Source organism: Megascapheus bottae, chromosome 15, assembly GCF_031878675.1.
Source record: "Megascapheus bottae isolate mThoBot1 chromosome 15, mThoBot2.hap1, whole genome shotgun sequence".
Lineage (NCBI taxonomy): Eukaryota > Metazoa > Chordata > Mammalia > Rodentia > Geomyidae > Megascapheus > Megascapheus bottae.
The window spans coordinates 239,711-260,280 of record NC_143523.1 but is presented as its reverse complement, the minus strand read 5'-3'; the positions used below and the strand labels follow the sequence as shown (position 1 = coordinate 260,280).

The 20,570-nt window shown below is 47.2% G+C and overlaps 1 protein-coding gene across 1 annotated transcript; it reads left to right on the top strand.

Annotated features, from left to right (window-relative positions):
• Window positions 1-1,390: 1,390 nt before the first annotated feature.
• Paox (polyamine oxidase) lies at window positions 1,391-15,881 on the top strand. The gene is made up of 7 exons (XM_090345554.1): window positions 1,391-1,615; window positions 1,979-2,465; window positions 3,048-3,247; window positions 6,884-7,133; window positions 11,151-11,263; window positions 11,692-11,849; window positions 15,626-15,881. Exons 1-7 carry the CDS (start codon window positions 1,432-1,434, stop codon window positions 15,767-15,769), a joined length of 1,536 nt encoding a protein of 511 aa, XP_090201680.1. The 5' UTR covers window positions 1,391-1,431; the 3' UTR covers window positions 15,770-15,881.
• Window positions 15,882-20,570: the final 4,689 nt, after the last annotated feature.

Genomic DNA, 20,570 nt, shown 5'->3' with positions numbered 1-20,570 from the left:
TGTATTTTTCCCCCCAGTTTACCATGCTTTCAGTACCCGTACGCAAATCATACCCACTATACACACGGATTTATGTGCCTGTGTGAACTTACATACGTGTGGTGGAAGGCTAGGCAACCTCAAATAACCCCCTGTTCTGTTAATCCTGAGAGAAATGTTCTGTTTTTGAAGACTTTCTGCTTTGGCCAGGTTGCTTGGCCCTTGTTAATTATACTTTATTTTCCTGAGCACTTTAGTTAAGATATCCTGTTAAGAGCGCCTTTTAAATTACCTCCAAGAGTGTGAACTTGAGCTGGTCGAGGCCAGCAGAGGGGCGGGGTCTGCTGGGTTAGGGATGGAGCGGGAGCGGCCTTCCTAGTCACCTCGTCACCTAGTCGGTGACCTTATTCCTGGGTGACACCCCAACTTCCCTAACTATTTCTAAACCCTCCCCACTTAGGACAGTAAGCTCTCTCGGGCCACTGGCTACACAGCAGCAGCTCGTAGGGCCCTATCCCGGCCCTTCCCGTCCACCTTCCCCCGTCAAAGGGCGACGTCCTCGAGCACACCGGCGACGACGAGCAAGCGACGGGAACGCCCTGAACCTTCTGGGCCCGCCTGGCACGGCCCGTCTCCAGCCTTTCGCACCGCCGGTGCCCTCCGCTCGTCTTCGGGGGGCCCCCCCCAGTTTGCCTTGCCCCTCCTCCCACTCCAGGCTCACCAGCAGGCCCCACCCCCAGTTCCAGGTCGGGCTCTCTCCAGGCCCCGCCCTCGGATCACTTTCCCATTCTCCTCTGGCCCTGGCCCGGCCTCACCGGGTCCCGCCCCTGCCTCGTTCCAGGCCCCGCCCCTCTGGCCCCGCCCCTGACGCTCGCTCAGGCCCCTCTGGCCCCGCCCCTGACGCTCGCTCAGGCCCCTCTGGCCCCGCCCCTGCCTAGCTCCAGGCCCTGCCCCTCTGGCCCCGCCCCCGACACTCGCTCAGGCCCCTCTGGCTCCGCCCCTGCCTAGCTCCAGGCCCCGCCCCTCTGGCCCCGCTCCTGACGCTCGCTCAGGCCCCTCTGGCCCCGCCCCCGACACTCGCTCAGGCCCCTCTGGCTCCGCCCCTGCCTAGCACCAGGCCCCGCCCCTCTAGCCCCGCCCCTCTGGCCACGCCCCCGACACTCGCTCAGGCCCCTCTGGCTCCGCCCCGGTCTCGCTCCAGGCCCCGCCCCTCTGGCCCCGCCCCTGACGCTCGCTCAGGCCCCTCTGGCCCCGCCCCTGACGCTCGCTCCGGCCCCTCTGGCTCCGCCCCGGCCTCGCTTCAGGCCCCGCCCCTCTGGCCCCAGCCCCGCCCTCGCTCCCAAGCCCGTCTGGCCCCGCCCCTGCCTCGCTCCAGGCCCCGCCCCTCCTCCCCACCCGGCCCGCAGCCTCTGCGGGGGAGGCGGCTCGAGCCCAATAGCCAGCGGCGGCAGCATGGAGGCCCTGGGCCGCGGTAGCGCGGAGGCGCCAGGCCGCCGGCTGGTGCTGGTGGTGGGTGGCGGCATCGCGGGGCTGGGCGCGGCGCAGCGGCTCTGCCGCCACCAGGCCGCCCGAGACTTGCGGGTCCTGGAGGCCACGGCCCGAGCCGGGGGCCGCATCCGTTCGGAGCGCAGCTTCGGTAACCGCCCTGGATCCGTCCCGGAACCCATCCCGCTCCGCCCAGCCCCGCCGCTGTCTGCCGGCCCGGCTCCTCACAGCGTCAGCCCGCGTTCCCTGGGCCCCGGAGCTCGCTGCGGGTCCGCCGGGCGGCGGCGGCGGCGGCGGCGTCCCTCGCTGCGGAAGCCCTGGCCCTCCGCTGCGGCCTTCCGGGACGGCCCCACGCGCCCTCCCAGCCGGTGCCACTGCGGTGCGGGCGGGCATCCCCCGGTCCCCCTCGGCCGGCTCTGCCCGGGACCCCCCCGGGCTCCGGGATCTCGTGGCCCTCGGACGGTCTCGGGAGGTCTGGGGAGGGCCCTCCAATGGCGTCTCCTGTGCCCTCCAGGTGGCGTGGTGGAGCTGGGCGCGCACTGGATCCACGGGCCCTCCCCGGGCAACCCCGTCTTCCGGCTGGCGGCCGAGTTTGGGCTCCTGGGGGAGAAAGAGTTGTCTGAGGAGAACCAGCTGGTGGAGACCGGAGGCCACGTGGGCCTGCCCTCCGCGTGCTGCACCAGCTCTGGGAGGAGGGTGCGCCCGGAGCTGGTGGCGGAGATGGCCGGTCTGTTCTACGGGCTAATAGACAAGACCCGAGAATTCCTGCATGCCGCCGAGACGCCAGTGCCCAGCGTTGGGGAGTTCCTCAAGGAGGAGATCCGCCAGCGGATGGCCAGCTGGACAGAGGACGAGGAGACCAAGAAGCTCAAGCTGGCCGTCCTGAATGCCTTCTTCAACGTGGAGTGCTGCGTGAGCGGCACCCACAGCATGGACCTGGTGGCCCTGGCCCCCTTTGGGGAGTACACCGTGCTGCCAGGGCTGGACTGCACCTTCTCTGGGTACAGGACAAAGGCCTTCCACCTACCTCAGGCTTTGAGGGAGAGAGGAATCATGAAGGGACAGAGGCTGTCCCACCCCGTGTAGGGAAATCAGTTTGCCTTTCTCTAGCGTTGCTCATCTAAGAAAAAACTTATTTTCAAGAGCGTGATTGTGTGGAAAGTTGTCCTGAAGTGTGTCTTGCTGGATATGATGGCTGTCCTCTGTAGGCCTTTCCCTAGATTCTTGTATGTCTGTCTGGAAGCTCCTGCCCTAGGGATGGGTATTTGAGGCTCAGGCAGTGTATGAACCTAGACTGGCTTGGGTAAGGAGGGAGCCCTGGTTCTTTCTGGATTACCTTTGTAGGTTACATTCATTAGCTTGTTTAATTTTCCCATCAGCCTGATGAAGGTGGGTATTATCATTCCTGTGGTTTAGGGGGAAAATACAGGGTACTTGCCCTTCTAAGCCTGCTTCACACCTGCTGTCTCCCTGGTGGGAGTGATGCTCCCTTTGGTGTGGGTGGGACCTTTAAGGGCTTCTTTCTACCTGTCTTTACTCTTTCAGGGACTAGTTCTCTAAACATCAACTTCTGTCTCTCCTAGAGGCTACCAAGGACTCACGGACTGCATAATGGCCTCCCTGCCCAAGAACACAGTGGTTTTTAACAAGCCGGTTAAGACCATTCACTGGAATGGATCCTTTCAGGAGGCAGCGTTTCCAGGGGAGACCTTTCCCGTGTTGGTGGAGTGTGAAGATGGTGCATGCTTCCCAGCCCATCATGTCATCATCACTGTGCCTTTAGGTAGAGTCTACTTTTTCTGGTTAGATTTCCAGTCCAAATCTTCATCTTTGCTGTTGCTGGCCTCGGCTTTTTTTTTTTTCCCCTAGCCTACATTGGCTCTAGGTATTTAGTGGTCTGCTGAGCTCAGGTTTTCATTCTGATGATTCTCAGATATATGGGCTCATTCATACCATATTTTGTAGCACTTGCATGCTTTGGAAATACTGGTTCTACAGTGAGAGAAGATGCAAGTAAATGTTTGCTTTGTTGTTGGGAGGTAATTGGAAAGACTCTGGCAGTCTCCAGGGCTTAATGTTGTTGGCTGTTAGAGGGACAGGTGAGGCCAGGAAGAACCTGGTGTTCAGATGATAGGTCTTGTGGTGGTCTGTGGGAGGAGTAAAGTGTCTGATTCTACATCATTCAGTTTTTGTGCTTTACATTTAAGTCCTTGAGTAGAAGTTGTTTGGCATTTTTATTTATTTGTCGCACTGAGAGTTGAACACACTAGCAAGCACTCTATCACTAATCCACACCCCATGCCCACTTGGCTACTGATAGGAGATGGTAAAATCCCCCAATCTCCCCCCCCCCCAGGATACTCCTGGTGACCTGTGTTCCCCTCCCAAGAACATTCTCTTAGTGACCTGCTTCCCCCCTTCCCCTGCCCAAGGATACTCCCCTAGTGACCTGCATCCTCCAAAGCTGCACTCTCCACAGTTCCACTACCACCTCTCAGCATAGTCAAAATCTGAATCTGTCAGTGGATTCAATATATTCTCACAGGCATTCCCCAAATCCTGCTTTGTTGGGGTCCTTCTCGGAAGTCTTGGAGGGGGTAAGATGGCGGCAGAGCCCACGAATCCCAAGAACACAGACTTCGGAGACCAGACTCTCGGTACAGATCTAACTTTATCTTACAAAATGTGCTCGCTAAATGCAGATTGAGCATTGGCCGCCACGTGATCAAATAGGGACGTCCCTGATTGCCAATGGTGCCCTGAGATGCCCTACTTGCTTCAGGCAGGAGGGGCCAGGGCCCTCTGGCTCCTGACTGCTTGAGTGTCACTGAGTGTGTACGTGCTGAAGCACAGGTGGCAAGCAGTGGGGTTCCTATAGCTACCCTACACTGCTTTACCAATCTAGTTATCTACCAGTCAAGTTGACAATCAACATGAACTGTTATGAGGAACAGAAAACTGTCACTGTCACAAAAAAGCCAACTGAGCCTGTACAGGTATAATCCTAGCTATTTGGGAGACAGATCTGAGGATCACGATTCAAAGCCAGCCTGGCATGAAAGTCTGTGAGACTCTTGACTCCAATTAACCACCAGAAAAACTGCAAGTGGCACTGTGGCTCAAGTGTTGGAGCAATGACCTTGAGCTGAAGAGCTCAGGGATCGTGATCAGCCCCAGCACTTAGAGGGTATGCTGGGGAAAAGAATGAGTGGACAAATTCTTTTTTTTTTTTTTTTTTGCCAGTCCTGGGCTTGAGCTCAGGGCCTGAGCACTGTCCTTGGACTTTCTCAAGGCTCGAGCTCTACCACTTGAGCCTCAGCACCACTTCCATCTTTTTTGTATGTATGTGGTACCAAGGAATTGAACCCGGGTCTTCGCGCATGCTAGGCAAGCACTTTAACCACTAGGCCAAACTCCCGGCCCTGGACAAATTCTTAACACAAGGCAGCCAGAGAAAGCAAAAGCCTTGTGACACACAAATTTCAAAATATACTGCATGAGAATCCAAAGAATTAAGTGCATAATTTTGCTCTTACAGATACAGAATTTGTACTTATCTTGAAAGATGTGATAAAAGCCCATTTTCACTTAGAATCATTGCTTGACCTGCTGTATTTTATATGGGGAACTCTATGGAGGCAAGGGTTGCATCTGTATTGGTTCTTTCTAGAAATACGGTAAGTTTTTGATAAATTTTATTCATGAAAAAAGTAAGATTAGCTATCAGCAGTATACAGAAGGATCAACTCTTGTCTGTCTCTCTGTCTTTCTTTCTTTTTTTTTGTGGGGAGGGTGGGTCATGGGGCTTGAACTAGGCCTGGGCACTGGGCACTGTCCCTGAGCTCGTCAGCTCAAGACTACTACTCTACCCAGGAACCATGCTCCACTTCCTGTTTTCTAGAGGTTAATTTGGAGATAAGAGTCTCTGGTCCTTTTGTGCCTGGGCTGGCGTTTAACCTTGATCCTCAGATCTCAGCCTCCTGAGTAGCTAGGATTACAGGCGTGAGCCATTGCGCTGACTCCTGTTTCTCAAGCTCTGGTTTCTTGTATGTGGATGGTGCTACTTAATAAGCACTGGTGGAAGTTGGCTGGTTCTCACTCCCTAGTTTACAAGATGTTCATGTATGCATTTGGATGTGGTGACTATACTTGCATGTGTACATCTGCACGTGTGGGAGTTGCCAGGTGATCCAGACAGAGTAATCTGGGTGTGTGCAGAACCTATGCCCAGCTACTTCCAGTTGACAACCATTCTGATTTGCTGTTGGCCTGTCTCCTACCTCACTAGGACTGGAACTCTGCTTTTCTTGCTTTTGTTCACTGCTTGGCACTCTACTTCCTGCTCCCCCCTTTCCTTTCTCATTTGCAGATGACCTTGGAAAATTACCTGCTGCAGATGTTCTGTCTTTTTTGACTATTTGTGTTTGTTTTTGTAGTGGTAATAAGATTTGAACTCAGGGCCTGTGCTCACTCTACTACTTGAGACATGCTTTCAGCCTGTTTTGCTTTAGTTATTCAGTAGTAAGAACCTATGTTTTTGCTATTTGCTCAAGTCTGTCTGGACTACCATAATCCTCTTTTGCACATAACTGGGATGACAATTGTGTGCCACCATGCCCATTTTTTTTTTGGTGGGGGGGCTTAAATTCAGGGCTTGAGCGCTGTCTTTGGGCTTTCTCAAGGTTAGAGTTCTACCACTTGAGCCACAGCACCACTTCCAGTTTTTTTTCTATGTATGTGGTACTGAGGAATGGAATCCGGGTCTTCATTCATGCTAGGCAAGCACTCACCACTAGGCCAAACTCCCAGCACCTCCCCCCCCCCCGCCCTTTTAAAGTTATTATAGGGTCTTATGAACTTTTTGTCCAGGATAGCCTCAAACCAAATTATGTTCTTCCTGATTTAGTCTCTAAAGTAGTGTGGGATTATAGGCATGATTCTGACTCTTGGTGGGCTGAGAGTGTAGCTCAGGGGTAGAGGTATACTTGCATGTACAGATTCTGGATCACATCCTTAGAAATACATAGAAAGAAAATAGCTTCTGGATAAAGTCAGCAGTGTGAAGGTCAGGAGTGATCTGTCCCTACAGAGCAGTATCTGCAGGTATCTGTGATTCCTGGTTTACCAGCAGTGTCCACTGGTCTTGTTTCCTTCTAGAATGGTTACCCTGGAGTCCCAGCAACCAGGCTTAACCTTGTCAGTTTATCCCCAGAGTCTTGAATGAGTGTCTGGCATGTTATATGTTTACAAGCCTATCTCTCTGATTTTTCTGAGTGGAATCAGGGTGGGCTTCTCTTGATGTGGAGTCTAGTTTTAAATCTATTGGGCTGGCAGCATGACAAGGTCCTGAATAATCACACATGTTCACACACACTACCTTTACCTATCTTGTATAAACATGTCCCATTCTGCTTTATAGGTTTTCTCAAAGAACATCAGGACATCTTTGAGCCACCACTGCCTGCCGAGAAGGCAGAAGCTATCAAGAAAATAGGGTTCGGAACCAATAACAAAGTTTTCCTGGAGTTCAAGGAACCGTTTTGGGAACCCAACTGCCAGTTCATCCAGGTGGTGTGGGAGGACACATCACCCCTGGAGGAGGTGACCCCTGCACTGCAGGATGTCTGGTTCAAGAAGCTCATTGGTTTTGTGGTCCTGCCTGCCTTTGAGTACGTATGTGTCCAGGGTCTCAGAAGAAGCCTCTAGCCAGCTCACTAGTTGCAGTTGGCTTGAGGATCTGAATGTGTCACTCTCTGCCCGGGCATTTCTGAGGCTTTAATGGTTGGGGGTCCCATGAGTCCCCAAGGTACTGGCTCCTTCAGGTGGTCAGATTGTCTGCATGCCACAGGGCCCAAAATATGCTGATGGACTTGAAGGAATATGCAGCTCATGAGAAAGTACATACTGGCAATTTTTTTAAGAATCTGGGCACACCTATGAGACGTACTAAAAAATAGCCCAGGGCTGGGAATGTAGGCTTGGTGGTAGTGCTTGCCTAGCATGCGTGAAACCCTGGCTTTGATTCCTCAGTACTACATATATTGAAAAAGCCAGAAATGGCACTGTGGATCAAGTGGTAGAGCTCTAGCCTTGAGCAAAAGAAGCTCAGGGACAGTGCCCAGGCCCTAAGTTCAAGCCCAGAACTAGCAAAAAAATAAAAATAAAAAAAAGTCTGCGGGGTGGGGGGAAGGGCTGGAGTTTGGCCTAGTGATAGAGTGTTTGCCTACCATGCATGAAGACCCAGTTCAATTCCTAATTATCACATACATAGAAAAAGCTGGAAATGGCACTGTGGCTCAAGTGATAGAGCTCTAGTCTTGAGAAAGCCCAAGACAGTGCTCCGGCCCTGAGTTCAAGGCCCACGACTAGAAAAAAAAAAGTGCCCAGTGCCTGGGCAAAAGATACTCAGTAACAGAATCAGAGATTGATAGATGGGCATGGTGGTACAGGATTGTAATCATAGCAGTCAAATAGTTGATGCAGGACTGTGAATTTGAAGTCAGCCTGGATTATATGGGGAAACCTTATCTGAACCCAAAACTCCATAAAACAAAGACCCACAGATGAAATTCCTGGCTATGTGGCTCATTGTCATGCAAACCAGTATCTGTGGATCAGGTGCACATTTGGGAATGAGACCATGTGTTGTCTAAGGATGATAAGAGCAGAACCCAGTGAACCGTGGTCCAATGCAGTTAAAAGTACACATTCTGTTTAGATGTAGGAGAGGGGTTATGTTCCTAGCCTGTAAGATGGGGAATTTGCTGGGTGTTGGTGGCTCATGCCTATAATTCTGGCTACTCAGGAGGCTGAGATCTGCAGATTATGATTTGAAGCCAGCCTGAGCAGAAAAGTCCATGAAACTCCCATCTCCTCTAAACCACCAAAAAAAAACAAACAACAACAACAACCAAAAAAACCCCCGCCAAAGTGGAGCTGTGATCCAAGGGATAGAGCACTAGCCATAAGCACAAAAATTTAGGGACAGTGCTCAAGCCCAGGGCCATCAAAAAAGAGAAAGGGCTAGGAAACTGTGGGGACAGGAAGCTCTGGCCCCAGAGCACTTTTATACCTGGAGGAACTATCTCCCAACTTTCAGGAGTTTGGAAACAGTCTGGGGTTGCCTGTGGATGGTGGGAAGAGTGACGGCTGAGCTTGGCTACCTGCTGCTTGGGCCTTCTTCCTGAGCATGTGGGTGTGTGCAGACCCTGAGTAACTTTATTAAGAGGCTGTTCACAGCTAGGTCAGTGATTCAGACTTGTGGTTCAGGGTCCACTTTTGAAATGATTAGATTCTTAAAGAGCTTTTGTTTATGTGGATTATTTATCTCATGAGAAACAAACAAACTTAATTTCTTATTTAAGGCAATAGCAATAAACCTATTCCATGCTAAGCATAAATCACATTTCAAAAAATTAAAACAGTAAGTAGAGCTGTGACTCAAGTTGTAGAATGTCAGTCTTGAACAAAAATGCTCTGGGTAGTTGGGCACCAGTGGCTCACGCCTGTAATCCTAGCTACTCAGAAAGCTGAGATCTGAAGATCATGATTTGAAGCTGGCCTGGGCAGAAAAGTACCTGTGAGACTCTTATCTCTAACCACTCAAAACTCAGAAGTGGTGCTGTGTCTCAAGTGTTAACCTTGAGCCCAAAGAGGCCCAGGAATAGTGGCCAGGGCCCACAACCAACAACTAATATTCAGGGACAATGCCCAAACATTGAGTTCAAGCCCTAGGACTATCATGAAAATAAAAATAGAGGAAAGAGTAGTGGAGTCTTTTATGCAAGTCTCTTTGGTATTTGGCCTTGTAGAACATGTTAGATTTTTGGCTGCTTCTCTGTTCCTTTTGTTTTAGTTTTATCCTGGAGCAAAGATGAAGAGTCCAAATCTGCAGAGATACAGAATGGACTTCAAGATAGGATAGTTCTGAGTGTCTGGAAGTAGAGCCGATGCAGTATCAAGGGGCTCTGGACTTTGTTCCCCTGAAGTCCTGTTTTACCTATCTGTGATGTTTGATCTTTGTGGGAACATCAGTTCATGTAGTCATCCAGATGTTGCCATGTTCCATTACTTGTCAATGTCACTACTGACGTCAGACAACACTTTCAGTAAGGGAGGCTGTAATGCTGTTGGTGGCACGTGAAGCTGCTGTGGTAACTTTCTAGTTTGCTTGAGAGTTTAAGTTTGGTTAGAACAGGCCATTTTCCCATTGTTTGGCTTATTTTTGAGAGGGTGTCTGGCTCAGCAGCTGTCCTTTCAGGTACAGAGATGTCTATGCAAGAGGTGGTGTTCATCTGGTGCTCAGAGTCACTCAGGGTGTGTCCTCATCAGGTGTGTCCTCATCAGGGGGTGTGTGTGTCCTCATCAGGGTGTCTCCTCAGTCCTCTTTACACAGCACGTGCAGAAGTGCTCTGTGCCTATTTCCTATTCCAGTAAAGTCACACAGCCTTTATTGCTTCATTAAGGACCTTCTCAAGTAATACTGGCTTTTTTTTTTAGGGCTTGAACTCTGCCTAAGCACTATGCCTGAGCTGTGTTTTTTTTTTTTTTTTTGCTCAAGGATAGCACTCTATTACTTGCTGTAGGACTAATTCAAGCTTTTTGGTGGTTAATAGAAGATAAAGAGTATTATGGACTTTCCTGCCCAGGCTTTTTTGAATTTCCATCCTCAGATCTCAGCCTCCTGTGTAGCTAAGATTACAGGTGTGAGCCAATAGCACCTGGCAGGACTGATATTTTAAAATTATGTGTGCATGGTGGTAGGGAACACAGAGGTTGTTGGTGTGATTTTGTGGGTGCCTGTGGGGACAGTTTATCCACCTCTGCTTTTACACATTCATGTACTTGGTACCATCTTGGACTTGTGAAAAGTCTGATCTTGGAAAAGCTGAGTGGGGAGCACATTGGGTCCTTGAGAGGTGGCAGGTCTGGAGAGCTATAACTTGTCTTTTTGTCTTGTTTTTAAAACTTTAAGTAGTTGTATAAAAGAATTTTAGTTCAGCAAGTCAGATGATGAGTGCAATGAATCTCAATCAGTGTCACCCTTCCATTATTCTCCCCCATCTTTCCCAATCCAATTCACACCCTAAAGTTATGTAGTTCCATTTTTACATACGTATAATGAGTATAAAGAATGTATTTCCTTGGGCTGGGAGTTTGGCCTAGTGGTAGAGTGCTTGCCTAGCATGCACGAAGACCCGGGTTCAATTCCTCACCACATACATAGAAAAAAGCCAGAAGTGGTGCTGAGGCTCAGGTGGTAGAGCTCTAGCCTTGAGAAAGTCCAAGGACAGTACTCAGGCCCTGAGCTCAAGCCCAGGACTGGCAAAAAAAAAGAATGTATTTCCTTGCTTTCCTCTCTCCACTTATGTGGATCCTCCCAAATCAAAACATGTTTCTGCTTCTGGCATTTATTTTGTTAAGTTGCTGGTTAATTGTATAAATCATTTTTTTTTTTTTTACCAATCCTGGGGCTTGAACTCAGGGCCTAGGCACTGTCCTTGAGCTTCTTTTGCTCAAGGCTAGCCCTCTACCACTTGGTCCACAGCTCCAGGTCTAGCTTTTTCTGTTTCTGTGGTACTCAGGAATCGAAGCCAGAGCTTCATGCATGCTAGGCAAGCATTCTACCACCAAGCCACATTCCCAGCCTTATGTGTATCTCATCTTGATAGTCTTTCTCTCTGCAGGGCTGTGCATGTGCTCTGTGGGTTCATTGCTGGGCTAGAGTCTGAGTTTATGGAGACTCTGTCAGATGAAGAAGTGCTTTTGTCTTTAACCCAAGTCCTCCGGAGAGTAACAGGTAATAATTACCATCTGTGCTTTGTAATTCTTGTTGGTTGATCTTTCAACAAGAAGTAAACTTCACAGAAGAGAGGCTAAAATTCTTTTCTGTACACCTATCTCTATCTCTAGAGAAACCCCGCCTTATGGTGGACATAATAACAGTTTGCAAATACTTTCTTCTTGTTTTCTAAAATGATTGCAGTTAACCCCTCACTAGATCCTGTCAGGCCAACAGTCTGTCTTGGATGGGTGGCCAAGAGTTGGCTTGGCAGAAGGGGCTTGTGGTACTCATTACCTATCCTGTGCAGTGCTAGGCACAGAGCAGTTGGGACAAGAAGCCTCATAGAGCACTCAAGGGCTCAGTTATCTTCCCAGCTAGTGTCTTTCATTTGCAGATATGAAGGTGAAAGTTCTGGGCTAATGGTTTCTGTTTCTGTGGTTTAGGAAATCCACAGCTGCCTGCACCCAAGAGCGTGCTGAGGTCTCGCTGGCACAGTGCCCCGTACACCTGTGGCTCTTATAGCTATGTGGCTGTGGGCAGTGATGGGGATGACATAGACCTGCTGGCTCAGCCCCTCCCTGTGGATAGTGCCAGCAGCCAGGTAAGGCGGCCAACCCTGGTGTTGTTGGGTACTGGGTATTGGATGGATAAGGGATGCTTCCAGACGCAGAACCCATTTTCTTTTTAAATTAAGAGTAATTAAAAATATATTACTCATATTGGTACTGGGGTTTGAACTTGGCCTTGTGCCATCCCCCATACCATTTTGCTTTAGGTTTTTTGTTTGTTTGTGTCAATAGGGCTGTAATTCAAGGCCTTATACTTGCTAGGAAGGTGCTTCACCACTTGTATCACAACACTGGCCTTGTCTTACATTTGCAGTACACACACACACACACACATTTTTAAACCAGTCCTGGGGATTTGGACTCAGGGCCTGGACACTGTCCTTGGACAGTTTTTGCATGAGGCTAGTGCTCTGCCACTTGAGTCACAGCACCACTTCCTGTTTTTTCTGTGTATGTGGTACCCAGGGCTTCGTTCATGCTAGGTGAGCACTCTACCACCAGGCCAAGCTCCCTGCCACATTTGTTATATTTTTAATAGAGTCTTGCATTTTTTTTTTTTATCGAGGCTGCCTGGCCTGTGATCCTCCTGTCAATGTCTCTTCCAAATCTTGAATGACAGGCATACGCTGCTATTGTTGAGATGAAGTCTTGAGAACTTTTGCATAGGCTTGCCTTGAGCCGTGATCCTTCTGATCTAAGCCTTCTGAATAGCTGGGACTATAAGCATGAGCCACTATATCTTGCTTACTTTAATTGTTATTTAGATAAGGTATTTCTTTATACCTGGGCCAGCCTGAACCCTTTGTCTTCTGTTTGATGCTTCATGCATGGTTGGAATAACAGGCATGCATCACCATCTTGTCCAGCTTTTATTGATTTAGATGGTGGTCTCTTGAACTTTTTTTTTTTTGCCAGTCCTGGCTTGAGCTCAGGGCCTGAGCACTGTCCTTGGACTTTCTCAAGGCTAGAGTTTCACCACTTGAGCCACAGCACCACTTCTGGCTTTTTTGTATGTATGTGATACTGAGGAATCGAACCCCAGTCTTCGTGCATGCTAGGCAAGCACTCTACCACTAGGCCAAACTCTGGCCCTCTTGAACTTTTTTATACCTAGGTTACCCTCAAACTACTATTCTAATCTCTGTCCCTTGAGTAGTTAGGATTGTAGGTGTGGACTACTGTGTCTAGCTTTAAAATGTATCAATTAAGTCAGAATTACATATAAACACTAGCTTAGAATCAGAGTCCTACAGTACTGACTAACAAAACAAAACAGAACAACAAATAGACTTTTTCTACCTGACTTCTTGTTTTTTGTTTTTCTTTGCTGTCAGTTTTAGGGCCTGTACACTTCTTGTTTTTTGTTTTTCTTTGCTGTCAGTTTTAGGGCCTGTACACTGTCCCTGAGCTCTTCAGCTCAAGGTTACTGCTCTACCACTTGATCCACAGGACCACTTCTGGTGGTTATTTGGAGCTAAGAGTCTCAGGGACTTCCAGACTTCCGTGCCTGGGCTGGCTTTGAGCCGTGATCCTCAGATCTCAGCTGGGTTACAGGAGTGAGCCACCAGTGCCTGGCCTTACTTTTTTTTTTCTTTAATAAAAGGCTTTATATACTACCACTTAAAAAGAAAAAAACTTCATTGTGGCTGGGTGTGGTGGCTTTGGTCTGAGCGGTTACTTGGGAGGCAGGGATCCAGAGACTTTGAGTTTATGGCCAGTCAAAAAGTTATGGACTCTTACTTCAATCTTTGAGCTAGGTATGATGGTGCATTCCTTTTTTTTTTTGCCAGTTCTGGGACTTGAACTCAGGACCCGAGCACTGTCCTTGTGCTTTCTCAAGGTCTACTACTTGAGCCACTACACCACTGCACCACTTCTGACTTTTTCTATTTATGGGGTACTGAGGAATTGAACCTGGGTCTTCATGCATGCTAAGCAAGCACTCTACCACTAGGCCAAACTCCTGGCCTAGATGGTACATTTCTGTCATTCCAGCTACATAAGAAACTGTAAGCAGGATGGTCAAAGTGTAAGGCTACCTCTGGGCAAAAAACCACACTTGTTTGGTCCTGCCTGGGAGAACAACTCCTGCTCTCCCCCCCCCATGTCCCTCTTCCTGGAGGAGAGCATATAGCCTTACCAAAATCACCTGTCAAGCTGGGATGTAGTTCAGTGGCAAAGTGTTTGCCTAGCAAGTGCTACTACGTCCTAGGTTTGATCCCCTGTACCAAAAAAGAAAAGACCCCTCCCCCCAAAAATACAGTTAAAGAAAACCCCAAACAGAAATCATCTGTCTGACACCAGTAATCACCTGTAACTTCAGTCACCTGGTTGTCAATCGTCTAAGTCAGCAAAAGGACCTGGGGTCATGTCCTTATCTTCTGAGACTACTTTTGCACCTGCTATAGCCATATTTCCTGTGTTTCCTTATATAATCTCTATTATCATTCCAGTGGCTATCATGCTATGTCCTGCACACCTGCGTCTGGTACAGGCTGGTGGTTTGGTTGTCTGATAAGCTCTAATCTGTCTGAACCATGTGGTAGTCTCCTTTTGGCAACTCTTATAATACTGGCAAAAAAAATAAAGCAAAAAAAAAAAAGTGAGGTTCAAGGGGTGGAGCACTCCCCCCTCTTTCTTTCTTTCTTTCTTTCTTTCTTTCTTTCTTTCTTTCTTTCTTTCTTTCTTTCCTTCTTTCTTTCCTTCTCTCTTTCTCTCTTTCTTCTTTTTTGGTTGGAGCTTGAGCTCTGGCTTGGATGCGGTCCCTGAACTCTTCAACTTAAGGCTAGTGCTCTACCATTTGAACCACAGCGCCACTTCCGGTTTTCTGGTAGTTCATTACAGATAAGATTCTCAGGGACTTCCGTGTTCAGGCTGGCTTTGAACCGCAGTCCTCAGATCTCAGACTCCTGAGTAGCTAGGATGACAGAAATAAGCCACTGGCACCTGGCTATGGACCCCTTTCCTGTGTAGCAAGTGCAAAGGCCCACGTTGAAACTCCAGTACCACATTTATTATAACTAGAAGATAGGTAGGCGGATCTTAGTCTGAAGTCAGCTCATGAAAAAGATATAACTCTGTCTGAAATATAAAGGTGGGAACTTCATTTCTGCCTGGTGCACAACAAAATTTAGTGTGGACTCATCTAAAGAAGCAGGAAGGAAGTAGGGCTGTGGCTCCATGGATAGGGCAGTATCCTTGAGCTGAAGAGGTCAGGAACAAGGCCAGGCCCAGAGTTCAAGTCCTAAAAAAAAAAAAAAAAAAAAAAGCAGGAGGGAGCTGCTGTGCCCCTGCCCTCAGGAGGCTCCCCTTGTGTCTTCCTAATTGCTGCTGAACGTGTTGCATGTCCAGATATTTCATTGTGAATCTCTAAAAGATACAGAACACTACAAACATTCAACACCACTAGTACCACACTCAAATCAAGAGCCACTTCTCAATATGGAAATGTTTGGTGTTTAGGCATCTTGTGAACTCTTCCATCTCGTTTGTTGTCCCACCACTTCTCCAGTCTTCAGTGTGCGATGTTATCAATGTCTGGCCACAGCACAAGTTTAGCTTTCTTCTGCCCTGCACACCCTGGCTCTAGTTGCTGGTTCTCCAGTCCCTTCCTACCTTCCCACAGCACTTCAGCAATTTCACGATGACCGTTGAGGCCTCCCAGGTACTGCAGGGCAGTGGTGTCCTCTCCTGCCTCCCTTCCTGCTGGTAGATGCCCATGAGTGATTGATTATACAAGGCTCTACTTTCTGCAGCAATCCCAAGCGCATCCCTGTTTTAATCCTGACTTTCCCTCCCCACCCCGCAGCTGCAGGTGCTGTTTGCTGGAGAAGCCACGCATCGAACCTTTTATTCCACAACGCATGGGGCCTTGTTGTCTGGCTGGAGGGAGGCCGACCGCCTAATCAATCTGTGGGACTCACAGGTGCAGCAGCCTCGGCCCAGGCTCTGACCTTGGCTCTGCTGCGCTGCTTCTCTGTGTGGACAGACTTGGACCTTCTTTTCCCCTGACTTTCAGTCAGCCTTGCGATTTTGGGATCTTATAAAGCCTTTCTTTTGGGTAACTGGTTACCATTTCACTTCTTACATCTGTCTCAGCTGCACACAGGATGCTCCTGCTAATAGTGATGCTACATTCATAAAATGGTTAAGGCCAGCTTCATGTCCAGAGTGCTGCTTGTGTGTTAGAGCTGAAGCATCTGTGGCCTGCATTCTCATTCTGCCCCAGGGCAGGTTGGGGATCTGATCCCTAACTCTCAGCACCTACCTACCCCACATTGCTGGGTTTCCTGACCTTGGGTCTCCATTCCCCAGCCCCCATTGCTGGTATCCATCACCTCAGTATCGTTGATGGACCTGCCTTGGACATTCCAAGCACTGGGGGCAGGTGAGGGTGGAACCTGCAGAGGCCAGTGAGGCCACTTCTTGGCATAAAGTTCAGTGGTTCCTAGGACTGACTCCAACAGAGATGTTGCCAATTTCAGAGGCCAGCCGGGCTCTTCAATCATCTCATTCCAGCTGTGGTTTCATGCACACACCTCTCTAACCACCATCTTGTCTCTGAGGCCTATTTAGCAATAAATAAATCATTCCCATTTCATAGAAATCACCACAATCATCTACAAATCCTTACCATAATCGTTAGAATAATCATTAAACCTTGTGCATAAAAGTGCCTAAGTCTGGTTGCTCAGGGACATAGATTGCTTGGACAAGATAACTGTCCTTTGTATTCTTTGAGGATGTAATATCACTTTATGATAAATTCTGCTTTAATATAATGTCTCTTGTTTAAATAATCTATTAGACTCTTCTGTTTGTCCTTCTGAAATTCTTTCTTAGGTGAGAAAGAGGACTTGCCATCTGTCTCTCTGACATTTGGACTATGAAAAAATCTCTTCTTCCAAGAGAAAAGATCTTGTGCAGGGGGTTACATTTACAAATATATATACATATAGTAGAGGTGATGTGCAGAGGATTACAGTTACAATATATACATATAGTAGAGGTGATGTGCAGAGGATTACAGTTACAATATATACATATAGTAGAGGTGATGTGCAGAGGATTACAGTTACAATATATACATATAGTAGAGGTGATGTGCAGAGGATTACAGTTACAATATATACATATAGTAGAGGTGATGTGCAGAGGATTACAGTTACAATATGCCGGGGCCAACCGGCAGCAAACCAGGGTTCGCAGATTGGGGTTCCTGAAATAGGGGGCAAGGACTAGGAAAAATTAGAAGAGAGACAAACAGATGGGGTTCAGGAGGGCTACAGCCCAAATCAGGAGCCACAGCTTAAGAAGCCTGTCGCCCAAGACCGTAGCCCAGTTTATTTCCAGTTCTCAATCTTAAATACACATCTTTAAACTAGGGAACTGCCAGGGGCTACATTCGTACAAACAGTATCAAGTCTGAAATAGGTTGAATGAGAAGCTATCAAGTCCCAAACAGGTTAAATGAGAAGCTATTGACACAGCCCAAAATCATGATAAGAGCTTACTTCCTTGTGTACTCAATTGTGCGGGTCCAAGGTCACTGACCCCACAGTCAGTCCCCAACATCTCCCCCGTCTTTATTTTAAAAGAAACACAAGTGCAATTTTTTTTTACTCTTTTCTATACCCCTAATTTATCCTGTCACATTTTCCAAAAATGACTTTGGTCCCTTGGTCTGACGGGGATTGATGGGCGGAGATTCAACTTCTGTGACTTCTTCAAGCTGACTCAGGGGTGTTGTCTCTGTGCTTGACGAGGGACCTTAAGAAGCCTAGCCTGTTTTAACAAGGGGTTGCAAGGATTAGATATTAGGAACAATAATTTACTCCAAACTAGAGATCATATTTGACATTTAACAACTGCACAAACCATCTTTGGCTACAATAGTGTAGCTTACATAGCACCCATTTGCAAAGGCTTTTTCTTGATTGTCTGGGGAACTAAATTTCTGCAACCTTAAACAATGCTTTAGTTGTCAGATCCGCAAACTTTCCTGAATTTGTGGCTGGAGTCAAATCAAACTTTACTCAGAACTTTAAACTACCACTATCACAGATGATTGACAAGTTCCTGCCCAGTTATGGAAGGCACGGGCATTAGTAAGGCATGCTTACAAACTATTCTATGACCTCCCGGCTCTGATTAATATTGAATGGCCAAGCACGAGTGACTCTAGGATCTGACACCATCTCTGCCATCCATGCAGAGGCTTTCTGCATCTGGATGCTTCGTTGTCCCAGTAGTGTCTCTCCACACAGGGATAAACATCCCATGGGCATTTCACTTGCTTGGTTGCTGGACTTGAACTCGGGGTCTGGGTACTGTCCCTCAGCTCTCCAGCTCAAGGCTAGCACTCTGCCACTTTGAGCTCCAAAGCAACTCTGCCTCAATTAGCACTCTGCTGCCAGATTAGACACCACAGTCTCACAGGGACTTTGCTTTGCCCGGGGTTGGCTCAGAACTGCAGTTTTCAGATCAGTGAGTCCTACAAAAGGCCACGTTACTCCAATTAAAGCAACAAGGTGGTCAACACAGAAATAGTCTCTAAGCATGAGCTTACCTAGAACCTGGTAAAAGCCAAAGTTACATCTGAATAAGGATTGCTGTACTTCTCCATGGGCTAGCTGGAAGTTATTTTGGTAGTCCTGATTTTCCCTTTTTCTCTTTCTTAAAACATTTAAGACAACTTCACTTTCAAATATTATTCAGAAACCCAATTCTAATGTTCTTTAAAACCTTTACACTTTTTAAACTTAAACACTTAACATTTTAGTCTTCATTTGCATTTGAAAAACCTTTAAGGGCTCAAGGCACTCCCTTTTCTCCAGGTCTCCTTGGGCTCAAGGAACGCCCTTTGCCTTCAGGCCTCCTTTTAGAAGCAATCCAGTAACATGAAACCAAATCATACAGAGATAAACCTTTAAACATTCCTTTAAAATACTAATCACATTATCCACATTTTACCATTAGATTTCTAGTGTCAGTTTGCAAGAAAAGACAGACAGACAAAGTTTCTGACGTTAATGAACAATTTTACATTTAAATCTCTAATACATGTCTCCAAATTTTAACTTAAGGTAATAAATCCCAAATTCCCTAATACCTCTGTGCTAAACAGGATACAATGTTTACAGTGTAAACAGCTGTATGCCTTGCAATAAAATGCAGATTTCAGGATCTAGAAAAATATTTACCAGTTTTTCTTTAAGACAATGCAATAATCCTTTGAGGCATAGTAAACATTCAAACCTAATATTTTTGTTGAAGTTTTAAGCTTAGATTTACCCATTGTCTTTGTGTTTAAGTATAAATTTATCCATTGTTTTATACAGCATGCTGACAATTTAACCTTGAACATGTTCACACACTCATACACACACATTCACACTCAAAGATCATAAAGCGCGCAAAATTAATATCGGCCGTTCAATTTCCGGAAGTTTGTGTCAAGAGAGTTTTGCCAATTTTACTCTTACAGGTGAGAACCAGGTTCAAAACAAAACTTTTTGCAAGGCAACTTAGCTGGAATTTATTTTTCCAGGGCTTGCTACAACTGCAGACATGGGGGAGCGGCCATGCTAGGCCCAGAAATGTTCAAAAAAAAAAAATAACAAGGATGTGTGCTTGAGTACGCACAGAAAAACCATACGGATCCATACTTAGAAATGGTACCAATTTTAAAGACAAAACTGGACAAGAAAAAATATGTAACACGAACAAGACAGATAAACGGAGACTTTTAAATAATCAGACATTGACATATAACAAGAAAATTGGGCTCAATCAGATACACTTAACACAAAAACATGAGCTCAAATGAATGTTTTCACCAAACAGTTATTTTTAGATTTAGACATGTCTTGCTGGTGGGACTCTCAGGTATGCCTTGTTATTGACAAGAAACTTAGAAGGGGAGGGGGGGTCAAGGCGTCCCTTGACCACCCAGGCCTCTGTTTTAGGCCCACAGTGCACCTTTTCAAACAAACAAACAAAAATAAAATAAAATAAAATAAAACGCAGACATACAAGGGGGTCGGCCGACTTCTACTTACCTCTGGAGGCCTTTGCTTTTCACCTGGGCATCTTTTACAAAAAGGTTATTAAGAAGAGGGATGGTAAAGACAAAATAATGTCACATATTAAATTGTGTAGAGTCAATGAATATGTTAAAAGGTCCCTACATAATAGTAAAAGGAGGAGAAACACAGCTCATATGAATGTGTGGAACAAGTGGATCAGTAGCAGTCCCAATTGACATGCACAAATAACTCAGGTCCTTCCCACGTCGCAGGATGCACCACTGGAGGGTTGGGGGTGTAGGCCCAGTGAGTCGCTGCTTGGATGGCCACTGTCACTCTCCACGATCCGAACGCAGCGTTCAGGCAGCCAGCGGGCGTCATTTTCTCCTTGTGAAAAAACACATACATGCCCTCGACCCCAGGTTAGAACAGGATCGGGTCCATGCCAAGCACCAGTTAGGGGATCCTTCCACTTTACTAAGGCAAAAGCATGCTGCTCTCTTTTTTCCCAGAATCGCTGAGCAGCAGATAAATTATTTGAATCCAAATTCAAAAAATTTAAAACAAATAAAGCATGATTAAGTATATTCACAGGGGTAGCGGGATACGACTCTCCTTTCTGTATTTTAGCAATTTGATGTTTTAATAATCCATTAGCTCTCTCCACGATGCCTTGACCTTGAGGATTGTAAGGAATGCCTGTAATATGAGTGATATTATAGGAAT

Coding starts and splice junctions, on each gene's coding strand:
- Paox (XM_090345554.1), top strand. CDS start 1,432: ATGGAGGCCCTGGGCCGCGGTAGCGCGGAGGCGCCAGGCCGCCGGCTG. Junction 3,248..6,883: donor CATCATCACTGTGCCTTTAG/GTAGAGTCTACT, acceptor TCTGCTTTATAG/GTTTTCTCAAAGAACATCAG. Junction 11,264..11,691: donor AGTCCTCCGGAGAGTAACAG/GTAATAATTACC, acceptor TCTGTGGTTTAG/GAAATCCACAGCTGCCTGCA.